The sequence below is a fragment of the Leucopleurus acutus genome (assembly GCF_964270905.1).
Source record: "Leucopleurus acutus genome assembly, chromosome: 3".
Taxonomy (NCBI): Eukaryota; Metazoa; Chordata; class Mammalia; order Artiodactyla; family Delphinidae; genus Leucopleurus; species Leucopleurus acutus.
The window spans coordinates 29,837,815-29,864,597 of record NC_139145.1 but is presented as its reverse complement, the minus strand read 5'-3'; the positions used below and the strand labels follow the sequence as shown (position 1 = coordinate 29,864,597).

At 38.0% G+C, this 26,783-nt stretch overlaps 1 protein-coding gene across 3 annotated transcripts in view; it reads left to right on the top strand.

Moving 5' to 3' along the window:
* Window positions 1-26,783, top strand: part of RANBP17 (RAN binding protein 17) — a 312,772-nt gene that overhangs the window by 247,114 nt on the left and 38,875 nt on the right. For 2 of the 3 annotated variants that reach the window (XM_082836273.1, XM_082836275.1), the window contains 4 exons: window positions 7,221-7,340; window positions 9,860-9,942; window positions 23,458-23,672; window positions 25,831-25,969. In XM_082836273.1, the coding sequence (XP_082692399.1) occupies window positions 7,221-7,340; window positions 9,860-9,942; window positions 23,458-23,672; window positions 25,831-25,969 (557 nt within the window). The remainder of the gene's footprint in view (window positions 1-7,220; window positions 7,341-9,859; window positions 9,943-23,457; window positions 23,673-25,830; window positions 25,970-26,783) is intronic. The other variant, XM_082836274.1, reaches the window with a different exon arrangement.

Genomic DNA, 26,783 nt, shown 5'->3' with positions numbered 1-26,783 from the left:
GCACAGTAGGGAAGAGGAAACAAAGCTAAATGAACTAATGTGTAATCAGCTAAAAATTACAGCACAGTGGCAGCAGTACAGATAACTGAGCACAGCATTTGGAGACCCAGCTCAGAGAGGTCACTTCTTTGGTGCCATTAAATAGCGACACCTTAAAAAATCACATCCCCAAATGATGGTTTACGTTGGGGTTGCAGGGGTAATTGGGCTGACGTCTCTAACTCAAGATCAATGGATCCTACCATTTGTCATTTTCGAGGAGATTTGGATTCCCACTCTATCTCAAATAGCAGAGCTGAGGTCACTTTATCTCTTTGAGGCTCAGTTTATCATGCTGTAGTTTTTCATCATCATGAAGATATTAATGGACATGAAAAGGGGGAAATAAGTCGTTAGGATTTTCGTTTGATATAAAATTTGAACTTACCTTTGCCAAGGCTTAGTACAGACAGCAAAATAAATAAGCAAGGAAACAAACATCCCCCCACAGAAATGCCTCATCATTAATAGTAAAAAGATTTGGTGTTAGGCAGACCTGGCTTGAATTCCTAACTCTCCATTTACTGTGTAAACTTTGGCAAGTCTTTTCACCTCTCTGAGTTTCCTCATCTATAAAAGGAGACATCCAGTGTCATGGCCTATTGTAACCATTGAAATAGGTAACGCACTTTGTATAATGTCTAGAACATAATAGGTAGTCGTAAATGGTTACTATTCGTATTGTTTTAGCAATATTGTACGAATCCTCTTTGATCCTAACAGAAAGTGATAGTTTATGCAAGTCGTGTAAGTGTAACATATGTTTTCATGCCTTTATACATGAAACCATCAGAGCACGTAAGAAAATTCTGTAACCTTAAAGTTACTTTTTAAGTTACATTATTTGTCAGTTGCTCTTTTCAGACCCTTCTTATCATAAATAAGAACTTCCCTCATGAATTGAATTACAAAAGAAACTTCCCTCATAAATTAAATTACAAAAGAAACTTCTTAAAGGCAGTCTTCAAGTACTGATGACACAGTTATGGCCGAAAACATAAGGAACAGGATCTGGGCATGTTTCAGGAAGAACGCTACACATTAAAGAAATCGTTTAGCATTAATTTTGAATACTTACTTACATTTTTACTTACTACTAAAACCTACCTCATCAGATTTATGTGCCCATAGAAGGGTTAGAGATAAGAATTTTCCATGCCGTTTAGAAATCATGTATGTCTTTATATCAGCATACAAAGTACATGTACAGAGATTGTAGATTTTAACATGCAAAGTCATACAACTCTTTTAACTGTGCAGAATAAACTGGAATTACATATGACCCTTTCATTTCTCTAAACATAAATACAAGCTCACAAAGCAAAAACTTTCATTTATTTGAAATATTGTAAAAACCTAATTTTAGCACTTTAAAATTGATGGTGATCTTGAAGCCAACCTACAACTCTAGGAGGTCCAGCAATTAATGCTTCACGTTTTCCTCAGCAACAATCTTAACTAAGAGTTCAGATAAGAACTTTCCCCTTAGCATCAAAGAATAGAAATATCTGTCGTAATTGATACTGCCTAAAATTTATAGAACATATTGTAATTTAAGTTTTTAATTAAGTCTGTTTTCCATTTTCCTCACTTTGCTCCTTCTTTTGGGCACCTATCTGAAATGAAACTTTTGTCCAGCAGATGGCAGAAAATAGCAAACGGAAAACCTTGGGACTTAACTTTTGTTTTGGACTAGAAACCACTGTCTCCTCCATCTGACTGTAGACCTTGATGTTATTAGGGTCAGGGACGGAGGGCCAAGTGTCAGTTATGCAGGAAGTTATGTTAGATTGCCAAACGGGATGGCTTGGTACCGGCCTTGCTTATAATAATTGAGTTTCAGTAGCAAATCAGCTTCCTTGGGAAAAGGCCAAAGGCTTTTCATAATTGTATTGACAACAAAATGAATATGATAAATGGTGTTCATTCAGTTGAGGCAAGATTTATAGTTTTCCTTTGAGCAAGGGATAAAAGAGCAAATATTTATAATAATAGTAAAATTTGTTTAAAAGTTATATTATTTGATAATTCAAAGAGCTTTATTAAAATATTTCGAAATACTTTACGCAGTTTCAGGTGATAGAGTACAGATTCTTTCCAAAGTATTCTAGTAATGTAAAAATGAGCAAGTATATGATTAAAAAAAACATGGATATGAAAGTCATTTATTCTTCCTAAAATATTGATATGTCAAACCGTCAGTGATGATTCTAATATTACTGCTGGAGAAAGTTTATTTGCCTTTTATCCACATAAATGTGTGTGCTTTAATTTGCTGTATAGTCCTTAGCATACAGAAGAAACATCCTATAAGAGCACATGTCATCTTAAAGTCAAAATGCATTTTATTTATCGTGATTATTTGATAAAATGCTATTTTAGTGGTTAGCTATTTAATTTAAAAACATTTCTATAAACACTGACTGCATTAACTGGTACACGGACTACATTACTTATCACTCTGTCCTTCCAAACCTAAATTGCCTGAAACTACACAGCAACCATGTTGATAAATTGTCCCACTACTGGAGAACAGAAGAAGAATCACTGCTATTTCTTTGCCCCTGTAGTGAGAATGCAACAATATAAAAGCACCTTACCTTGCACTGTATTTAGTCCCCTTGTTTAAACTTTTTCCAGATCACACTTAAACTTAAGTATCAAAAACCCAGCGGGAAATTGAAAAAAATAAAAGAATGTGTAGGATGCTATTTCCTCACACTCATTCTTTTAATTGTCATAATCCTGATCTTTGAGTACACTGTTTTTCAGTCACGCAGTCAGTGCTGTTGTTTAATATGAATAAACACATTTTACAAAGACAAGGCAAGACAATGAGATTTGTAGGGAAAAAAAAAGAACTTTGGAATAGGACACTCTTAGGTTCCAGTCCTGGGTTCACCACTTAACAACCTGTGGGGTTTTGGGTAAATTACTTAATGTCTCAGAATCACAGTTTTCTCCTCCATGAAGCAGGGCTAATAATACTTGTATCACAGGTATGTTGTAAGAAGTGAGTGAACTGACATATATAAAGGGCCTAGTACAGTGTCTGGCACAAAGTAAATATACCCCTCCACTGTTGTTAGTTCCTTTCCCTAATATGGAATGAGACAAAGGAATCCGATTTGCTCACTTATTCAGCAAATTTGGCTAAGGACTGTCCGAGGATTCATGAGGGATGTAGATTTCTTACACTCAAATCCCACCCCAAAATGATGTTACAGTTTAATAGAGTCAGTTAGGTATCTACCTAAACAACTGTAATAAAATACAGAAGGTGATAAGTGCCATAACAAAGATAGAAATAAAGTGATTGCATTTAGCTGGAGCATCAGGAAAGGCTCTGTAAAGGTGAAGATATTTCTTTGGGTCATATCACATAAGTAGGATTGGACTATTGGAACTGTGAAGTAAGAGGTTTTCAGTTGGTCTAAGCACAGGTTTAGGAAGGAGAGTAGTAGAGAAGATATTTTGTTAAAGATACACTTATTTTATGGTTGGACACGCAGGTTGTCTGGGACCCTTGAATATCAGGCTAAGGAACTGAGACCCTTATTCCATAGATGGTATAAAGCAATTGATGATTTTGACTGACTAACAGGATCAGAATTGTATTTCAAGAAGAGAATAGTCAGCAGTATGTTGGACAAACTGAAATAGGGAAGAAAGTAAACCTGAAAAATTGCTGTTCAACAAGCATATGTTGAGTGCATTGTGCCAGGCATGAGAAATGAATAAAATGATTGCTTTTTATAAGAATGAATAAAATGGATCGTTCCTTAGAAGCTCATAATCTAGTGGCCATAACAGATAACTAATAAACCATCAATGTATTGTAACAAAGATGCATGCAAAGGACCATATGAACATTTAAGAGGAAGAGATTGGTATTTGGGGCAAAAAGTAGGCTTCCCAGGGAAGTAAAAGTTGAGCTAGGTGTTGAAAGATGGATAGGCATTTGCCAGACCGAAAGAGAGACGGCTTCCCAGCAGCGTTTGCCTCCATGAACAAAGGTATAGATGTTTCACGTTCAAGGAATACCTTTCAATTAAGCTTTGAACTAGCAGGCTATTTCTGTTCTGGAACCACATCCTCACACTCTTACCTCCTAAAATTTTTAACAAAAACCTCTTTTGTTGCCTTCTAGTGTATTAGAATGCTTTCTCTACTGTGAAATCTCAGAGGAAAAGAATTACTTTTTTACTCATTTATGCTTTCTTGGGGTCCAGCCCATAGTAAGTAACTATTGGATGGATGGATGGATGTCATCAAGAAGCAAACCTCATTCTTTTCAGTTTTTCATATTTAGCATCTTATAAGGCAGTAGCATATCATTAATTTTTTTATTTACCTGGTGTTGACCTTAGGAATCCATTGGGGAGATCTAGGTGAAAGCAGTTAGATCTGTGCCACTTCTGCCTAAGGTCTCCCACTGTCTTCCTCCTATCCATGTATACATAGTTCTCACAAGGCCACTGGAAAATTAAACTCCTAGAGTAGGTTCTGATTCTCACCGTGTAACCTGAGTATGGCACTCTCACTCTGAAACCCTTTTAACCTCCCTGCTTGGTAGACCTTTACTCTGCTTTCCAGTAATCACTCATTTTCTCTGTGGCAGTCACCTCTGTCACAAGCATATTAGAGTTGGCACCACTCTCATTCCACACAGAAAAGGGAGCATCCCCTCATATCCCGGGCCTTATCCCATAGTGAATACAGTGTGCTCTGAAAAGTAATGATGGTCCTGATGTCTTTAGAATGCCTTGCAAAGGGGCATCTGTGTGCTTATGATATCCTTAGATTCTGAGATTTGGGTCTTTTCAGTCTCCTGATGAGTCTTCCAGATGCTTTCCCACTCGTGATCGCTGAGTTTGTACTCAGATCTCTGGGTGGAATATTTTCTCAAAATTTTGGTACTCAGAGCATTACTATTATGTGTGCACCACCCAGACTCAAGCATGAATTCACCAAGAACAAAAGCCATGTCTTACTTATCGCTGGATCCCTGGCACGGTACATAGCACAGAGTATCTACCATCTATCAAAAATAACAGATTTTCTAGTCCATAGAAGAAAATAAAACAGTAAGTTATCTGACAAAATAGAGTTAATAATCAAGTTTATTGATTTTATATTTTTCATTTTCATCCAACTGAAACCTCATTCACACATATACACTCACTTCTCATCTCCTCTCTCTGCCTTATTTCCTTTGTAGCACTTTCTAAAGGATCATATATCTATTTTATTTTCTGTCTTATTAGAATATAAATTCCACGAGGGCAGGGATTTTTTTTTTTTGGGGGGGGGGGCAGGGATTTTTTTTAATGTTTGGTTCACTGATGGCTCCAGAGAGTCTGTAACAGTGAGAAGACATTTATAGAATAGGCCTTCAATAAATACTTAAGTAAAGTGTTCGTATATATTCAAATACAGCCTTAACATGGTATATCTAGGGGGACAAAAGTATTGCTTTTTGCACTTTTAGGGAGCCTGACACTCTTAAGGTATTTAAGGGCTTATTTTCACTAAATGTTACGTGAATTACTTCCTGAAGCTTCAAAGTGAAATGCACAGCTTAAAAGAATCAAATAAGTAGGTCTAATTAAGTATGCTACACCTCATTTTTAGGTTGGCAGGTTTACCACAACAAATGTTTATTGAAATCTATTTTGTGCCAGGTCCATGCATACGATAAGTACCTATGCTGTGCTCTCAAAAAGCATATAATAGGAGAGATAAGGTGCTATGATAGCACTAACACAGGGTACCAGAGCCTTACATAGGAGACACACTTAGTCATGGGGGATTAGGGGAGGTGTCACGGAGGCTTCTTGGAATAATTGACATGTATATTGAAATATGAGGGACAAATAGGAATTAACAAGGTCATAGTAGGGAAGCACAGGTCTTTGCCCTTGAGAAACTCAAGGCTATCTAATGGGGCAGATGGGTAACACAAGCAACCAACCGTAATACAGTTTGTTATAAGAGAGACGTGGTCAAAGTGCTCATTGAACTTAGATGAGGAAGAGATTGATTCCTTTTGACAAAAAAGGGAAAATTTCACCGTTTCAGGGGAAGTAAAACTTGAGCTAGATGTTGAAATACAGTTTGGAATGTGTTAGGCAGACAAAGCAGCATATAGAAGAATAGAGACAAGAGAGAGTCGGCATCAGTGGGTTTGCAGAGAATTAAGAATGGCCAAACCATAGATAAGGGCAGGAGCACTAAGAGACGAGACTGGAGGTAGGCAGGGACCAGATATTAAGGACCTTGTTTGCCATGCTAAGGAACTTGAAATTTATTCTAAGAGCAGGGAAGAAAATTGTGATCTTTTCTCACCATGGAGATCACTACCCATACCACACAGGAAAGGAACAACATGAGGTGATTCCGTTCAGCACTTTCATCTGAAACAAAAAGACAAGTACATTGAAAAACATCAGAAAGAGACAGATTCAGGGATTAGGAAAAGAAAAAGGAAATGAAGGGAGTGGTATAGGAAGGGGTTTTTCTGCTGCAGTTTTAGGCCTTGATTTTATATTTCTGTGTCCATTTGTTAGGAGGAGGCCAGTTACGGGTTAAAGGGTCAGTGGAGCTGAGTCAGAGTTTTCCAGGTTCTGGTGGTCTCAGCCATTGACTTAACAGAGTCATGCACTCCTTAGTATTGATGAGAGTGTTTGAGAATTTCTCCTTGAGCGTACAAGGGACTACCTTTTAGCAAACTGACCTTGAGTTGAGATTAAAAATTACCCAAAGCTTTTCTTCAAGCTGTCATCCCTAGCGTTCCTTGGGGCTATCGTGGGACTAAGCAGATTTAAGTCAACAACTTAAAATAAAAGAATGTAGATAATTTCTAAGCTGGGAGATAAATGCATGGGCTTTACTATTTCCCTCTACTTTTATGTATTTTAAAAGTTACATAATAAACAACATTTTTTTCTTAAGTAGTTTGATGCCCAACAAACTCTGATAATAGCAGTTCACATTTTTTACCCCTCATTAACTAAACTTACTTTCCTTTCCTGCAATATTAAGCATAATTCTTTAACTATGTTACATGATACTTCATAAGTATGCTAAACATAGAACAAATGTGGATTCCTTTCTTTTCTTTTTAAGTGGCACCAATTTTCAGAAACAATATTTCTTTTGACCCTTAAATTCTTTAACAGGCTTTATAAAAGGTACCCAACCTATATTCCCATCCTTCAGAGGGCTGTTGAGCAGTGGTATGGAGAGCCAGCATGTACAACTCCCATCTTAAAACTTATGGCAGAACTGATGCAAAACAGGTAAGAGGTAGCACAGGCAAGTTGAAAGGTCATTTACTATTTGGTAGCACTCTTCAGAGGTCAGACTTTCCTGCCTGGTGCCTGTATATTTAAGACTTAGCAAGAACCCGGGAACCAAAGCTTAAGATGATCAGTTGAAGGCAGTAGAATTAGAGATATAAGGTTGAGACTTTGGGCGAGAAAGAGTTTAGTATACTTAGGTGTATACGGGGACTATGGGAACTGGGAAAAAAATTGGAAGACTACAGCCACCATTATTTAAAAGATTCAAAAGCACAAGATGGAGGAAGGTAGGTTTTTGTTTTGTTTTGTTTATAAATTTATTTATTTTTGGCTGTGTTGGGTCTTCGTTGCTGCGTGCAGGCTTTCTCTAGTTGCAGCGAGAGGGGGCTACCCTTCATTGCGGTGCACGGGCTTCTCATTGCAGTAGCTTCTGTTGTTGCAGACAGAAGCTCGCGGGCTCTAGATCGCAGGCTCAGTAGTTGTGGCACACGGGCTTAGTTGCTCCGCAGCATGTGGGATCTTCCTGGACCAGGGCTCGAACCCGTGTCCCCTGCATTGGCAGGCGGATTCTTAACCACTGTGCCACCAGGAAAGTCCCAGGGCAGTTTTAACTGTTTCATTGCTTAACTGCAGTTCTGTAGAGGAGGAAAGTTTAGAGGTCTCTGAGTTGAGATGCTTTATTTTATGGATAAGGGAACTGAGTCCCAGAGCAATTCGTGGACACATAGTTTGTCTCAGAAGCCCTGGGGATTGTTCCTGCCTTGACTTCTAAGTTATCCTTCTTCCTCTGTGCCAAGATGCACATATGTGGATGATTTATGCACTCACAATTTTTATTTAAATAGCAACTACCACACTTCTCAGAAATTGCCTAGGTGACCTTATAATTTGCATAGACAAGCAGAGGTTCAGGTTCTTTGTATATAAATATTAACAAAGGTGTAGCTAAAAGAGAAAAACTGCAATAAGATAATTAGTTTTACCTCTTTAAGATATGTCATTATGAATATGGCTTAGCACCAAATTACCTGTCACTTAGCCATACTGTTTCATCAGTTCCTCTTTGTAAATTGTGTGTTGGGAGGGAGATATCCAGACAGGGAAGGAGTATGGGTTGCAACTCTAATTTGATCTATGGTGCTGAGTTTTTCACAGCAATAATTTAAAATTTTTAAAACAAGAGGTGGGAAAAGACCTGGCAAATAAATAAATGTGAGTATTCTTTTGAAAGCTGTTAGTTTTTTTAAAACTGTTCTCTAGGTGCCTTAAATACTAAACGAAGGGTGGCTATATAGTTTATATTAGAAATTTAGTTTTTATTAAATTACAGTTTTTTCAGCCAGGTAATTAATAGTTCATATTACTGATATAACATTTAATACTAAAGGGAAAAATCATTACGTTGTATATTGTAAAGTATTTTATATCTGCCATAGGTGGATAATTCATATCTAGCACAGTTGTCCAAAAACTACCTGGTAAAAATTTGTAATCCCAGAAAATGTTAATTTGTCTATATTTCTCTGGAACCTAATGTGAATTATGTATATACATTTCTTTAATCGGAATTCTATGCCAACAATCAAATGTTTCCAGTAGTATTTCTAATAAGTTATAATTGCACTTAATTCCGAAGCATTTTGAAAAAGCATAGAGAAGCAGCAATTTATTCTATTCCGAGCAATTTATTCTGTTCCTTGGCAAATATCTTTGCTTTTTGGTGTTTCTTTGCTATGACCTATTTCATATTTTTGCTGATCCTTTTAAAAATATGCCGTTATTTCTTAAAAGCAGAGCAAAAAGGTATATTGGAGCCAACTAAAGCCAAAGTGATGTTAAAAAAGCAAATATTATGTCAGGATGGCATGTCAGTCCTTTACACTTTTCAGACTGTTCCCCAACCTGTTAGGAACTAGGAAAGTAGAACTGTTCTTATTTAGAACTTCTGGGATTTGTTTCTCTTTACTTGAGCTATGTTCAATGGAAACTGTAGTCTGTATGTAATTTAATGTGTTTGAAATATGCTTGAAGTATCAAGTGATTCATTATGCATATGAGCAGTATTAAAGGTACTTAGATTTCCTGTTATTTTATAATTTGTTTTAAAGATGTGTATTAGGCACTACAGGAGATCTCAAGTGTAAATCTCTATCCAAGTAACTATATAAACTTTTACATACTTGGGGTTTCCTTTATTATTATCTATCAACCACTTTGCATGAAAGGAGAGGGGTGTAAGAGGTCAGTGATATAGGATGTCAGGATATTGTTTTGACAGATAAAAAGTGAATTCTTTGAATCAGCAAATAAATGAAAATAATTTTATTGTTCTAGTATCTTTATAGTGAGAGAATTAGCACACACATTTTATCAATACTCGTTTAATGGAATGACACTTTAAAAAAGGGATAATTGTACTGTTGCTACTTCTAATAAATGAAAATTCTGGGTATTTTAAACCTATATTTGTTTTTTTTATCTGCACATATAGTCTAAATTTTTGCTGTATTTCTTAGATCCCAGCGTTTGAACTTTGATGTATCATCTCCTAATGGAATTCTTCTCTTCAGAGAAGCTAGTAAAATGATTTGCACTTATGGTGAGTATCCTTTTCCATATTTGTCTCTGCAATATAACTTTTATCTCTTTGGAGGAAAGAATGATGTTAGTTATTTTGTTCTTTTGAACCTTCATATCTGTATGAATTTGTGAAGTGGGTAATAGGGGTGCAAAAAGCCAGGTAGCTATCATATTGACATCAAGAGAAATAAGCAACATGCCTTTGACTACAGATCATGCCTGACCAACTTGATGAATTTCTTTTAGATGAAATTGCAGTGTCAGTAGGCAAAGGGAATACACTATAGATAGAATATTGAAAAGTTATAGCATATTGAAAATTGCTAAAAGTTACATCAGGGAGTTTAGTGTATTGCGTCAAAGGATGCTTAACTCAGTATGTCACCGGCACTGAATTTTGGAAAAATATCCTGGTAAAGAGCAGTAAATATTTTATTGTAGGAAATTTGGGGGCACTGCATCCTAAGAATCAGAGTTCTACAGTAATGATTGTTCTATTCAATTATAGTACAAAAAAATGTGGTTAGGGGCTTCCCTGGTGGCGCAGTGGTTGAGAGTCCACCTGCCGATGCAGGGGACATGGGTTCTTGCCCCGGTCTGGGAAGATCCCACATGTTGCGGAGCGGCTGGGCTCGTGAGCCATGGCCGCTGAGCCTGTGCGTGCAGAGCCTGTGCTCCGCAACGGGAGAGGCCACAACACTGAGAGGCCCGCGTACCGGAAAAAAAAAAAAAAAAAAAAATGTGGTTAGTAGTTAGAAATGAGCATTAGAACTACCATAAACCCTAATATTTGCCACTTCTGACAGCTTCATCAATGAAATTCTCAACTCTCTGAGACCTTTATATAGCCAGGGAATGAGGATACGATACAACAGATAAGAATCCTCTGTTAGTTCGCCACAAACTGACTGAATACTAACTACAGGCTGGACACTTTGCATGGTTCTTCTTGAGAGATGTCTCTCTGTGTCCTCCTTTCCTTTGTCCTCTTCTTTTTTGCCTGTCTGGTCTTACTTTCCCAAATCAACAGCGAACTCTATATTTGGCCTCAAAAATTGCCTGTGATTCTCATACTTCTTTTGGAGTACCTAGAAACAGATTTTACAAAATTTTGTAAAGCTTCTTTAAGTGAGTGAGTGTGTGTATGTAGGAACAGCCATTAAAAGTGTATTAGTTTATTTTGTGTATGGTGTTAGGGAGTGTTCTAATTTCATTCTTTTACATGTAGCTGTCCAGTTTTCCCAGCACCACTTATTGAAGAGGCTGTCTTTTCTCCATTGTATATTCTTGCCTCCTTTATCAAAGATAAGGTGACCATAGGTGCATGGGTTTATCTCTGGGCTTTCTATCCTGTTCCATTGATCTGTATTTCTGTTTTTGTGCCAGTACCATACTGTCTTGATTACTGTAGCTTTGTAGTATAGTCTGAAGTCAGGGAGCCTGATTCCTCCAGCTCCGTTTTTCCTTCTCAAGATTGCTTTGGCCATTCAGGGTCTTTTGTGTTTCCATACAAATTGGGAAATTTTTTTGTTCTAGTTCTGTGAAAAATGCCATTGGTAGTTTGATAGGGATTGCATTGAATCTGTAGATTGCTTTGGGTAGTATAGTCATTTTCACAGTGTTGATTCTTCCAGTCCAAGAACATGGTATATCTCTCCATCTGTTTGTATCATCTTTAATTTCTTTCATCAGTGTCTTATAGTTTTCTGATAGTTTTCTGCATACAGGTCTTTTGTCTCCTTAGGTAGGTTTATTCCTAGGTATTTTCTACAGCAGAAACTAACACAACGTTGTAAAGCAACTGTACTCCGATTTAAAAAAATTAAAACATATTACTTTTTAAAAAGTAAAACCTATTTTAAAAAGTAGAAAAAGTTCTTTTAAATTGTTTTTACTTGAACTCAAAATATTCTGGGACTCTGTTCTGTATGCACTGTAGGCCTCTGTTAAAAATGCTTAGTTTTAATTGTACATTTGATTTTTAGAGTCTGAGGTCATAAGTGTATAGAAACTACAGAAAGCACCTATTTAAGACAGTAAACTTAAACTCTCCTATTTTCATCTGTACCAGCAACTATATTGCCACAACTTTTGCATCTGTTGAAAATGGACACATTAGAATCATATAAAGTAGAAATGCTTTGCCTCCCAAAGGTAAAAATGGACCCCTTTTTGAATATTCTCAGTACAGTTTGTTGTGTTTCCAGGGTATATCTAATTCCTTTCAGTGTCTTATCATAAAAGACATATGACTGGAGCTTTTTCCAAAAGAATGATATCTTTAAAAAAACATAGATTTTGGCAATTAAAAGATCTGAGTACCAATTCTAGTACCAACCCATATCAACTCCGTGACATTCAGCTAAGACACTACACCTCTTTGGCCTACTTTTCTCATATGTAAAATTAGAAATAATGAATACCTACTGACCTACCTGTCTAGTTAGGATTAGAGGTGGTTAATTGAGCTACTCTGGGTAAAGGGCTTGGCACAGGTTGTAACATGGATTAGGTACTCAGTGAATATGCCTTTCCTTGATCCAAAGCCATTCTCTTACACTCACAGAACCAGCCTCCTTTGGATAGGGGTTCACTGACCTCATCACTTTTTTATTCAGGAATGCCTTCTGTTTGGACCATGCTGTCCTGCTTCCTTCTGCCTGTAACAAGTGCTAAGCGTCTATTTCCTCACTTTTTAAAAAGAAGTACTTCCCCATTATGAAACAATGCACGTATAAGAATTTCTTAGTAGTCAATAGACCTTTAACTATACAAATGTTTGTTTCCTGTTACCAACCACAGTTGTATCTTTCCTTCCCCCTTTTCTGGATCCAGTTTCTTTTACTGAGGCTTACTCACTCTTACAGTAGGGCTGATAAGAGCAGCAACTTCTTCCTCTTCCAGGATCACTGAATCTCTAGTATAGGACAGAATGTTTGTCCAGCAAGTGATACCAAAAGGAATCTCAGAACATCGCCAAGTCTATGGGCTTCAAAAGCTATTCAGTCCTCTGTCAGGTTGTTTGACATAGACAAAAGCATTGCAGCAAAAGTTGAGAAAGAAAACTGTGAGGATTATATTGGAGGAAGAAGAAGAGGAGGAGGCAGAGGGAGAGAGAGGAAGAAAAGAGAAAGAAAAGCAGAAAAAAGAAAAAGAAAAGAGAAAACCTTCAAAGCATTCTTGAGAAGAAAAGCCAATAAGGAGTTTTCTTACTCTGAAGAAAGACTAGGAGATTAGGGTAAGGTTCTTCTCCTTAGTTTGGACTAATAATAATGGTTGCTTCCACTTTTTAATCAACTATTATGTGCCTGCTCCTATACTAGACCATTAATCATACATTAGCCCATTGAATCCTTAAGGTAAGTATTATTATCTGCCACTCACTAGTCACTTGGCCTTGGTTAAGTTGCTAAGCCTCTCTTGCTTCACTTTCTTGTTAAACAGAGAAAATAATACCTACTTCATAGGGTGGTTGTGAGGATTCAATTACATAGTGCATGGAAAGCCCTTAGATCACTTAGCTACTGTGATTACTGTTATGAAGAAATTGAAGCTCATAGAAGTTAAAGAGTTGCCCAATATTGCATAGTTAGCAAATAGTCAAATTGGAATTTCATTCAAAGTCTGTATAACTTCAGACAGTAGTCTTTCCATGTTCCTTTCTGCCACTTGAGAGTTGCCACACAAAGTTGGGTATTTTTGATGAAGTACTGTTCTTTAAGTATGGTGATTTCTATCCTAAAACTTAAGGAAAATGAAGGCTCAATGGAAAAATGTCCTTCAACTTTGTCACCAGTGACTTTGACACATGTGCTTTACATAGAATGATAGAAAACTCTTTCTCAGCCTTCACTGATTCCACATGCTGGCCTCAATCAGCCGAGCCGATTGTGTCTGTCTTTACCTGTGCAATGTTTTATTACCCATGCTTTTACCTCTGGAGATTCTAATATGCTCACTGTAGGGAGATCCTATGGTTGCCATCCAGGAGTCTAGAAGATGAGGAAAAGAATGACTAGGAGGGTACAGAAGAGCCAACATTATTTATTTCTGTGGTAAGCCAAGGTGAAGGAAGGGAGAGCCCATAGAAGAAAGGGGCCAGAACATTCTCTGATTCCTTCTGTTCCCATCCTCGCTGGGTTCCTTCTCTGCTCACCTGTCATGGGCAGTATATGTGTAATCGATGATTGGGGCAGTTCAGAGGGGGGAAGAACTCATTTCCACATGCACCTGATTCGTTATACATTTTATGGAATACCTCCACCTCGCTACTCAATGAGACTGGCAGAAAAATAGTACTTTCGATATGCTGTTTTATTTAGCTACATTCTGTCATGATATACTTGGATGTAAGTTTTTAATTTTGCCTCAGCTCTCAGCTGCTCTCGCCGTTACAGCTCAGGGTCAGCAATGAGGTTAGCCACAGTAGCACAAAACAGTTTCCTGTTTGTGCAGCCCAGGTAACATTTGGATGAGGATTAGATTTTACCACATTTTCTACTAGCCCAAGCCTATTATTTCTAATGAGTTTTAAATTGCTTCAAGAACATGTATTTCAAAATTTAGTGCTATGATCCGTTCAGCCTGAGCAACTTAATAAAAGAAATTTCTTTCTTAAATTTTTGGTTAAAATGTTGCATGCAGTGTAATAAATGTTATTACTTTGGAAACCTACTTCTCAGTTTTAAGAACTGGGTGGTTTTTATGCTCAATTTCCATTCGTCTAATCTTTTCTTCCCTTTGCCTCTGGGTAATGGTATCTTTAGTGACATCTGTTGGTTAAAGAGTGCGCAGAAGGGAGAAATAGTGGTTGTTTTTATAAGACTGGCAAAAATGGAGCTGCTTTTATTCCTTCCTTAGGTACCTGATTTAAAGAAAGCTCGGTGTGTGAAAAATCTAAACTTTAATAGTGGATAGAACAACTATAATTATTCACTGTACATAAGAATTTACATCAGGGTTCTTTTGAGCAATATATGCTCCAGGTGCATTTAAGGTATGATCTAATAATATGCTTAAATTGAATTTGTAAACTGATATACAAGCCGCTGTTATTTACTGTGACCTAGAAAACAAACCAGTGGTTTTCCAACTGGGTTTTTCAGAGCCCTAGAGATCTGTGAAAGTACCACAGAGCCTCTCCAGAGAGGGGGGAGGAGGGGACCCTACTGCCACTTTGACCAGAACCACCCAGCTATATATAGTTGCACTAGATTTATTTGTAATGGGGGTCACCTGCTTAAAGATTTTTTTTTTAATAAAAGAGCTTGAAAATTACTGGTATGTATTGATACTATTAGAAGCATTGTAAGAATGAAGGATTATGATTTCTATTTATGTTTAAATGATTACAGAAAGATAGCTGGACAGGGCTTCTCTGGTGGCGCAGTGGTTGAGAGTCCGCCTGCTGATGCAGGGGACACGGGTTCGTGCCCCGGTCCGGGAAGATCCCACATGCCGTGGAGCGGCTAGGCCCGTGAGCCGTGGCCGCTGAGCCTGCGCGTCAGGAGCCTGTGCTCCGCAAAGGGAGAGGCCACAGCAGTGAGAGACCCGCGTACCACAAAAAAAAAAAAAAAAAAAGATAGCTGAACAATGTGTTGGACTTGAAATAATTACAGACTTAAAATGTTATCAGGAAATAACACTTCTGGAAAACAGATCATCCAGGAACCATGGACATAACCTTAGATTGTATCAGAAACGTGGTCAGGGACAGAGAGTTGTATCAGAAACGTGGTCGGGGACATAGGACAACAAAGTAGTAGAGTAAGCTCACAAAAATCTTCTTAAGGCGATGGAATGATCAACACCTTGAGGATCCCAGGCCTTGAGGAATACATTTCACAGTGAATCCACACGTGTTGGACTTGGCCACTTCTGCACACAAGCAAAAACTGCTAAACAAGCTGTTAAATAAGTAAGCGTGATCTCCAAACAAGTGGCTTAGAGTCCAGTAGATTCTTTCATCCATGCAGCTAACGTTTATTGAGCATTTACTATGTGTTTGAGAGTTACAAGGGATAGGAAGAGAAATAAGCACACAAAAATAATCTTACTGATTCTTCTCTTAGTGGAGTCCAGCAGTGTATTCAGACAAGTAAATAAAGAATTATAATGTGCTGTGCTCACTTTTATGCTTAAGAAGCATACAGAGTGCTATGGGAGCCCAGAAGTTTCTAACTCAAAACTGAGGAGCCAGAGAAGGAAATAAGAATAGGGCCTGGAAATCTGAGGAGGGCATTTCAAGCAGGCAATAGCTTTTACAAAATCATATAAATATAAAACATTAGAATGGTCTATCAGTAAACTGAAGGATTTCAGAATTGCTGGAGAAAGTAGAAAGTGAAAATTCCTGATTATCTCATCACTCAAAGATAACCATCATTAACAGTTTAGTGTGTGCTCATTCATACTTTTTTATGTGTGCATATACATATATTATTCCAAAAGTGGTATTATAATATACTTGCTAATCTGCAATTTGCTATTTTTTACTTATATCATGGCCATCACTTTATATTAATACATATCTAAATCTACCATATCTCTTTTTTTCCTTTGGTTTTTCATAATTTTTTCTACCATATCTTTTAAAATAGATGTAAAGCATTCCATTTTATCGTCATACTATAATTGTAAAGCATTCCATACTATAAATGTAAAGCATTCCATTTTATCGTCATACTATAATTTAATTATTCACCTTTTGATAAATGTAATTTTTATAAACATGTAATTTTCACTGTAATACACTGTTGCAGCAAGTACATACACTGTACATTCAGCTTCATGAGCTTCACTCAGTCAACAAATATATATATTGAGAGCAGCAGGTGCTGTTCTAGACTCTGGTTAAAATGTTCTAGACTTTTGGTTAAAATGTTGCATGCAGTGTAATAAATGTTATTACTTTGGAAACTCAGTGAGCAAAACTGAAAAAGAAATTATTTTGTATGTCAGAAGGTAATAAGTGCTATGGGGAAAAAAAAAGAAAGAAAGAAAATCAAGATGGGAGCATTAGGGGCTTCCCTGGTGGCGCAGTGGTTGAGAGTCCGCCTGCCGATGCAGGGGACACGGGTTCGTGCCCCAGTCCGGGAAGATCCCACATGCCGCGGAGCGGCTGGGCCCGTGAGCCATGGCCGCTGAGCCTGCGCGTCCGGAGCCTGTGCTCCGCAACGGGAGAGGCCACAACAGTGAGAGGCCTGCATACCGCAAAAAAAAAAAAAAAAAAAAAAAAAAAGATGGGAGCATTAGAAGTAACCAGGGATTGGGAAACATGTTGCATTTTTAAGTAAAGTGATCAAGGTAGGCCTCATTGAGAAAATGACATTTGAGCAAAGACTTGCAGTAAATAAGGGAGTTAATTATGCAGATATCTTGGGGGAAAGTATTCCAGGCTGAAGGAACACCAAGTTTTAGGGTCCTAAGGCAAGAGTGTATCTGGCATGTCTGAAGAACAGCAAGGACATTGGTTGCTGGAACAGAGTGAACAAAAGAGAGTAATAACAAAAGCAATGTCATGTAAAGTCATGTCCTGTAAAGATTATCAGGACTTTGACTTTAACTCCGAGTGAAGGAGAAGGACTTTAGAATGTTTTGAGCAGAGGGCTGACATGATTTGCCTTTGGCTTTGACCAAGGTGATAGCAGTGGGAGTAATGAGAAGTGGTTAGATTCTGGATATATCTTGAAGGTAAATCCAAGTTCTTGATGGATTGGATATATGGTATGAGAGAGAAAATGTAACCAAGGGATTTTGGCATAAACAACTGGAAGGATGAAGTTACCATTAACTGAGATGGAAAAGGCTGAGAATGGGTGTGAGGGGGACTCAAAAGTTCCATTTTGGTTGTGTTGAGCTTGAGGTGTTGATTAGACATTCAAGTGGAGGTGTTGAATACGGAGTTGGATATACAAGTCTGAGGATTGGAAGAGGTCTGGCCTAGAGAAACAAATACGGGAGTCATTAACTCTAAGGTGGCATTTAAAGCTGCAAAACTAGATAAGATCACCGGGGTGGGGGTATGAATTTAAATATAAAAGATTTAGCTTTGAGTTCAGGGGTATTCTGTGTTAGGAGGAAAGGGAGAAGAGGAGGAACCAGCAAAGGAGAGAATGAGCAAACACTGAAGTAAGAGAAAATCAGGAGAGTGTGTGTCTTGGAAGGCAAGGAAGAAGAGGTAGTCAGCTGTGTCAAAAGCTGCCACTGAATCAAATAAGATGCGGACTAAGAGTCGACCATTACGTTTAGGGACAGGGAGGTCATTGGGAACCTTGAAAAGAGCACTTTCAGTGGAGTGGGTGTAAAAGAGAATCAGAGGAGAAGAAATGAAGACAGTGAAGGTCACAGTTCTTTTAAGGAGTTTTGTTACAAAGGGGAGTAATATCAGGCAGGGAAGTAGGGCCAAGAGAAAGTTTTTTTTTAAATAAAAAAGATTGCATAGGAGAGAAAGGGGGAAGTTGCTGTGCTTTGCTCTCAAGCACATAAGAGATGGGAGCTAGTTCAACATACTGAGGGGCTGGCTTTTTAGAAGACAGTGTGTAAGTGCAAATGCTAGGAGATAGGTAGATATGGTAGTGAACATTTGGAATTAGAATATATTCCCAGAAGTGGATTTACGCATTTTTAATATTTTTAATAAAATTTACCAAATTACCCTCTAGAATCGTTATACTAATTCACATTCCCAACAATTTCCTTAATTTCCCACATGCTTATCAATGCTGCATTGTTTTAATCTTTCTCAACCTGAAAGGGAAATGTTATATTCCTTTCCAGTCTCCACAGCTTCATTTCTGTCCCAGACCATTTACGTCCAGGGGCCTCATCTGGTTTGCACAGAGACAGAGTGGGTTGAGTGACCTGAAGTAAAGGAATGTCAGGAAGCTTGCACTTCTCTTCCCATCATTGTTCTGATGACGAATGAAGACATTCAACCTGTAGAGCTGTCAGCTAAATATCAAATTCACTTTAAAATTTTAGAGATTAAAAGGGAAAAAGAAAAGGTAAATCAATGTAATGGATTGCTTTATAAACCAGGAAGTGACATTGTTCATACTGTTAGTTCTTCCTGGTATAAAATACAACTATAGTATATCTTATCCCTTGTACCTTTTTTAAAAAGTATTCTTTTGAGGGCACAGAGAACTGGTAGATTGTGGGCCAAAGACCCCCTGCAGCCAGTTCTCTTTTGAAGGAATAAAGGGAAAGTGGTCAAAGATCTAGTATTGACCTTACTTTGAATTATGTGTTAGAAGGAAGGGACATTATTCTACACCAAACACACCCAGCCTTACCTCCTCCTCTTTTTCAGGCCATAGCTCCCCATGTATGAATTTACAGGCTAGTAGACTGGAGAAAGAAATGAACACCTAGCACTGTGTATTGTTATAATTTACATGAGCACTGTACCAGTTACTGTGGTAAGCACATTACATATGCTGTCTCTTTTACTCCACATAAGAGCCTTGTGAGTTGTAAGTACTGTTATTGTCCTCATTTTACAGATGAGGAAACTGACTTACGGAGATTAATAATCTGTTCAGACACCCAGGTAGTGAGCAAAGAAGTAGGATTCAAACCCCAGGTCGGTATGACTCAGAAGCCCACCTGGTTCATCGCTACCTTACGCACTGTATGTTTGTTTTCTGTTAGACTACTATCTTGTTATACAGTTCTCCAGCTGAGGCCTTTGAAGGAAGGCCACTTCTTTTTGGGTGTAGGGAGCCTCTTCTGTAGAGGACATCATGGAGGCAGTCATCAGGGAAGAGATAGGGTCTCAGAAGGGGAAAAGGGTGTTTAAAAAGTAGGTCTGAAAGTAGATATCAGATAAACAGAAAAGGAGATTTTGCATCTTCTTATATATCCTTCTCTAAATCTAGTTATCGAGAGTGGTCTAGAAGGGTACTTCTGAATGCTGGAAGCTAACCAAACACACACACACACACACACACACACACAAAAGGGGGGCTTCTCCAAAAAAGACAGAATAGAGGTTAAGAAACCCAAGCAGTTAATGTAAGCTAATAATGAGGGAAATATATGTAATAAGCAAAATTATAATTATATATGCTTATTTCCCAGGTTTTTTTCCCCTTATTATTTAGTGAGATTTCTTTTCCTGTTATAGCATATACAACAGTAAGAATGGCAGTTCCATAACATTTGTGCTTCCCTTCCTCAGTCATTGCCCTTGGCCAGGTAAACCATTCAATTCACAGCATCCTTTTCCGGAGCCCCAGCATAGCCTCAACATCTGTCTTACCCAGGTCTGATGTTAAGGTTGTAACAGCATCTCATTCCCCTGCTCCCAGTTATGGCAGATATAATCAGTGGGAAACAATCAGAGATTTTCCTTTTGATTCTAAACTTTGGAAGTCTCTTATTTCATTAAAGAAAGTATCATTTCCTTTTGTACAAGTGGCAACTGCTACTGGCTTCAGTGGCTGCCAGCCTGGCAATGCCTTCATCTCCCAGCGGTCCATCAGTGTAATAAAGATCTCCCCCTTAGGAAGGAAATTCTGGGAAGGAAGGAGATGGGACTTTATGGGTGTGGGGTGGAATAAGGAAGGCAAGGAGGGTTGTCATACCTATAGAGGAACATCAAAACCAAACCTCAGCTCAGTCACTTTTATTTACAGCAATGTGAGTCTAACTGCTAGATTTTAAGCTTTTGGAGGGCAAGGCCTCCAATTTTAGTAAGTGTTGTTGAATAACATAGATTGAATAAAGCTGATTGGAGTGAATAACGATGCAGCCACGTCTTCTCTTCCATAGTCTTACAGCCACCACGGAATGCGGAGCCACTTGAGCACAATTAAATATAGTTTCCTCTTTCAAAAGTATTACTTTTTCAAGGTCATAATGGTATACTAATTACTGTTTTAATTAACACAGATGTGTCTGAAGCAGTCCAAAAAAACAAGTATGCCAGATTGCAGCTTTAACACAGCAATAAAAGTTGTGATTCTAAATAATTAATCCTTCTTGATGATAGGTTATCCAGTCCTTTAGAATCAAAAATTTTTCCCCATCACAATTCTTCGTCTTCCTAGTCAATCTTGTGCTGAAGAATATAGGATCTTTACTTCCCCCATAAGGACATCAGCGTAAGAACTCCCTGAAAGATGACCCAGTTTTCTCCGTTTGCCCCTGGCCTCCTTAACAGACCCAAAATGTGTAAACCACCACCACTACCACCAAATTACCCTAGCTTTTTCCATCACATGTAAGCAGTGCTTTTCTTTCCTGGGAAAGGGAAGTGGGGGGAAATGTCTACCTTGATTTATATTGAATTGGAGGCAAAGGTAGAAAAGCAGTGGTTGAAAACTGCCCTCTCCTGCAGTACCCTGCTTTTTCAGACCTTCATGCCTGTGCACATAACCTTTCTGGAATACTCTTCTCTCCCTTCAAGTCCACCTGAGAAACTGTGATTGATCCTTGAGAAGTAACCTGCTCTGTGAAGCCTTTCCCACACTGCTCTCCTGCCCAAGCAAAGTCAGTCTCTTCTATTCCCATAAAATCTTGACAGACCTCTCTGATAGTGTTTGTCACATTGTACGGAATTATTTATTTACAAATCTACTTCTCCCAGCAGACTGAACTCCTTCAGAGCAAAGATTTTGTTTCATTTGTTTATCCTAGCACCTCACACAGGGTAGCTATTAAGTGAACGCTATCGTACTGAGTTGAATCTTTATGAAACTTACAATATCTTTCTAAGGTAAGTTAGGATGAGATCATGAGAGAGAGTACAGAATGTGGTACGGAGTAAATTCCAAGATATGCTTCAGCCGACACAATGGTGTTGTCATTCTAATGTACAAATTATAAGCAAAGCCACATGGGCTTCAAAGGATGCACAGAAGAAAATCTGTGTGTGGAAATGTTTCAGTAAGGCAGAGAAAGGGGAGGGAACCTTCACCCTGGGCGAGTCCTGTTTCATGCTCTGCTAGAATTATTGGTCCTTCTTAACCTCTTTAGTAAACATGTGGTTTTCATAATATACCTATCAGTCAGGATTCAAACAAGGAAAAACAAACACTGTGACATTGATGGAACAGGGAATTTATTTTAGGAATTAGACCTTGTACAATCTTGGGTGAAGATGGGAAAATAGGTCCAAGGGGGAGAGTTGGAAGTTCAGGAGAAAAATCATTAATAGGCCCTCCTGAGATAATGACATGGATGGACAAGTTGGAGTTTGCAGGGAAAGCTAAAAGCTAGAGACATCCAGCTGCTGGGGTGGGACCCTGAAAGGATGTGGGGTGAGAGGGTGGACTTGAGTAGTGGTAAAGAAGCAATGGAAGACTGTTGCCTCTGCACAGCTCCTGCTCTGTACCTGTGCTGCCAAGCACTTGGTGGTAGGCTTGGGGTCATTGGTCAACAGGGCTTGTAGTTCTAGACACAGAGCAGGAAAGAACAAGGAGAAACTAAAACCCAGCGGTATTTCTACATCTTTTTCTCACACCTCTAATCACAACAACCTTCAGAAAGTCATGGCTGCTACTTCACTTCCACCTTCTAAATCTCATATAGATTTCTGTTTTGCTCAATTCTAGCCCACAACAGTACAGGGAAATGAGTTCTGGGAAACTTAATTCTTATTTAGCCCAATAGACACAGTACAAAACCACAACAGTATGCCTCTAAATTTTGTAAATTGAATTTAGTTTCAATTTTAGAAGCAGTACTCATTTGAACAGGAAAAAGCAGAGCTAAGAAACATGTATGACTTTATAATTCTTTACAAAGCATTCTTAGATATTGCCTGGTAACAAACCTTACTAGCACACATTTCAGAAAGAGAAACTATTAGTTGTAAATGCTAACTATAAAAAACTGTAAGGTGATTATATAAACATTTCTTCATCTTTTGATGGTCAGACATAGAATATAAGTACGGTTTTTAAACAATCGTCTCTTTAGATCTTCTGAAAAAATGTCTAAGAAGAAAAAGGAAGTAACATTTATTGTGCACTGTGCCAAGAATTTCTTGTGTCTTTATTTCATTTAACTCATGTATCAAACCTGTGAGGCTCCTAAGAGTGAAGTAACTCAATATCAAGTGCATGTGAAAAGGTTGAAAATTCATCCCACAATTCAGAGTAATTTATATATGTCTAAGTTATCTTTTTCTCTTGACTTAGTTTGTTATTTACTCCTACTTTTTTTAACTTCTTATTGAAGAAGAGATAACATATATATTAAAGTACATAAAATGAAATAATCTTAGGAGTACAACTCAATGAATTTTTGTGCATCCACATATATAATCATGTAATCACCATCCAGATAAAAATATCAAACTTTTCCAGTACCCCGTGATTGATTTTCCTCGGGCCATTTGCACTTCCCAGGTAAACTGCCTTATGTATTTATATTTTTCATTATATGGATGATGTAATTCTTGGAACAATGGTAGGGGGAAGTGAACAATAGCAGTAAAGTGAAAATGTTGAATAATGTGCCTCATAACTGCTTTGAATTACATCTACTTATGTCACTTTCTCATTCTGCTTTTACCCTAAAACAGGTAATCAGATCCTGTCCCTTGGGAGCCTCTCAAAAGATCAGATTTATCCAATGAAACTCAAGGGCATCTCCATCTGCTATTCAGCTCTCAAATCTGCCTTGTGTGGAAATTATGTCAGCTTTGGCGTCTTCAAGTTGTATGGGGACAACCATTTTGACAATGTACTCCAGGCCTTTGTCAAAATGCTGCTGTCAGTGTCCCACAGTGACTTGCTAGTAAGCAATCATGCGTCATGGGAGTCTTTGTATGAAACGTGAAGTAACACCACCACAGGGTTGGAATTGTTATAATGAAGCCCAAGGAGTTAGAATAGCACCAGATCATTTTATGTTTTAGGACAGCTTCTTGATTTAACTTACAGGATTTGCGTAACTATAGTGGCTGTATTTATATAATTAAATGTGCAGTTTTGAGAACTGCAGCTACCATCTTCTGATAAATTGGTCATCTCAGGTATTCCAGGTTCTGTGTCTAGAGAAAATGTAATTAGCAATTTCAACTAATTGCTTACAACTGTACTCATAATTCAGAGAAGGTCTGTGTTTCCTGGAGCAGAAAATGCAGAATGACTATAGGATCTTCTCCTTCCTTCATTTCTACTCTGTGTACTCCCCTTGCTGTTTGGCCTTGCTTTCCATTAAAATTCAGGTGTGGTGGACAGAGTGCTAAACTGGAAGTTGAGCAGCCTGGTATGTAGTCTCAACTCTGCCACTTGCTGGTCATTTACCTTGAATAAATCACCTTCTCTATTTCTCCAGGCTTCAATTTCCTCACCTTTAAAATCAGTAAATTAAACAAAGTGATCTCTAGGTCCCTCTTCTACTCTACCATCTAGTCTCTGTGATTTATGTCAGTTGTTTTCAAACTTTGCCCCTCAGAATCACCTGGGGTGCTTGTTGGAATTCAAATTTCCAGGCTCCTCCACTGAGCTGAGTCTGAGTCGTTATCAGACTTTTTAAAAAATATCTCAGCCTGATTACACAAAAGCTAATATATGCCCAATGTGGTTGCAGTAATTACTTCAGTAACACAGCCAAATTCATGCTCAGGCTTAGTTTAGGCTTTCCCACCTGCTCCCAGCCCAAGGTTACAAGTGAGATCTGGGGGCCTTCGTTAGTCAGCCTGTATGAGAAATGCTCCTTTGACATTCTAATGCACTAGAGGTACCCTCTTCCACCTTTCTAAGCTAGTCTTCATAAAACCACATCTCGGGAATTCTCTGGCAGTCCAGTGGTTAGACTCTGCAATTTCACTGCCAGGGACCCAGGTTCATTCCCTGGTCAGGGAACTGAGATCCCACAAGCTGCGCAGCATGGCCAAAAAAAACTAAAAACAAAAAAACCACATCTCAAGCCAAAGTTGTTAAGCCTCTTTGCAGTAGAATGGAATGTTCATTGAAGGCTGCTTGTACAACAGAAATTACAAAGTGGAAACTTGAGTCAGATCAGCCATGTGTTACAGCCTCCTCATTGAGGGAACTCTTCACTACAGTTGAGGCCCACCAAAAAAACCTGATATGGTTCCAGGAGTTTCTCTATTCTTTTTTCTAGTAGACAAGCAAACCTCTAACTCAGTAATCTCAAAATTGAGGGTGCATAGGACTCCCTTAGTGTACATTTTTAAAATGCACATTTCAGGACCTCGTTCCAGAGGTTTTCATTTTGTAAGTCTGAATTGGGAATCAGAAAACTGCATCTTTAACAAGCACCCCATGTGATTCTTATGGAGCTAGTCAATTTTACTTTATAATAAATATCGATATGGTTTATTTCTCTTATAAGTGTTGTGCTTCTTTGATACTGGTTTGGGTTTCATTTGAGGCTTTCCAGGTATCTTTCTCATGCACTTATCCTTTGCCTGTTGTATATGGTAAATATTAAGCCATTTACCAAGTTATGATTTAATTAGATGGGTTGGCATTGTGTAAATATAGCAGACTATGATGCCAAATGCTATTATAACACAAATATATAACACAAATTTCTTTGTGTTAAAAAAGAAGGTTGCCCAGCCACTATTAAGCACTGTTCAGTGTTACAATATTCCAGCCCAGAAAAATCATTCAGTCTTCTACACTGCAGCGATTTTAATTGCACTTAAGTGTTAACCACATAAGGCAAAATTGAAATTACTTACTAGGGTATGCTGTAGCTTCAAATTAGGATTTCTAGAGATCAAGAGATTTGTATTAGAACCCCTTTAAATACTGAATTGAGAATCATTATGTCATTTGTTCCATGTATTTATATTTATGTTTATTTTATGTATTTATGTGTAAGGTCACGATTTCTAATATTATAAATGGCAATTTTCACTGAACTGTGACACGTCTTTTGCTTCCCTGTGGCTTGACATTTAGTATTTCTGTTATAGCAATATCGGAAACTGAGCCAGTCTTATTATCCACTCCTGGAATGTCTCACCCAGGACCACATGAGCTTCGTCACCAACTTAGAGCCTCCTGTACTCCTATATGTTCTCACATCTATCTCAGAGGGACTCAGTACTCTTGGTAAGTATCATGGAGAACATTGTTTTCAGAGGAAAGACTTGATTGCGGTCTCTTAATGTATGTGCTTTTGAGATGATCATCCTACAAAGGGGGAAAGATTATTTACCCAAACTGAAAGATTATTTTATAACTATTACCTGCGAGAGAGAAAATGCCCTTTTTCGTACTTTGATATAGTTTATTTTTTAATCAGCTTAATTAAAGTATAATTTACACACAGTAAAAATTACTGATTTTAAGTGAACATTTCAATGAGTCCTTACACACATATACACAGTCATGAACCACCACAGCCAAGATACAGAACATCTTCATCACCGCAAAAAGCTCCCTCCTGACCCCTTCTAATCAATCCCTTTCCCCTAGTCCCAGCCCCAAGGAACCACTATCTACTTTCTCTCACTGTAGTTTGCCTTTTCCAGAATTTCATATAAGTGAAATCATATAACCTGTAGTCCTTTGTGTCTGACTTCTTTCGTTTAGCATAATGCCTTTGAGATTTATCCACGTTTTGCGAAACAGCTTTTATCCTTCTATTGCTGAGTATTATTCTGTGGTGTGGATTACCACGTTTGTTAATATGTTCACCAACCAATAACATTTGGGTTGTTTCCATTATTTGGTTGTTTTGAATAATGCTACTATGAACATTCATGTACAAGTCTTTCTGTGGACAGATATTTCTCTTGAGTAAATACCAGAATGGAATTTCTGGGTTGTATGCTAAGTGTATATTTAACATTATTAAAAACTGCCAAACTCATGGATATATACACTACCAAATGTAAAATAGATAGCTAGTGGGAAGCAGCCA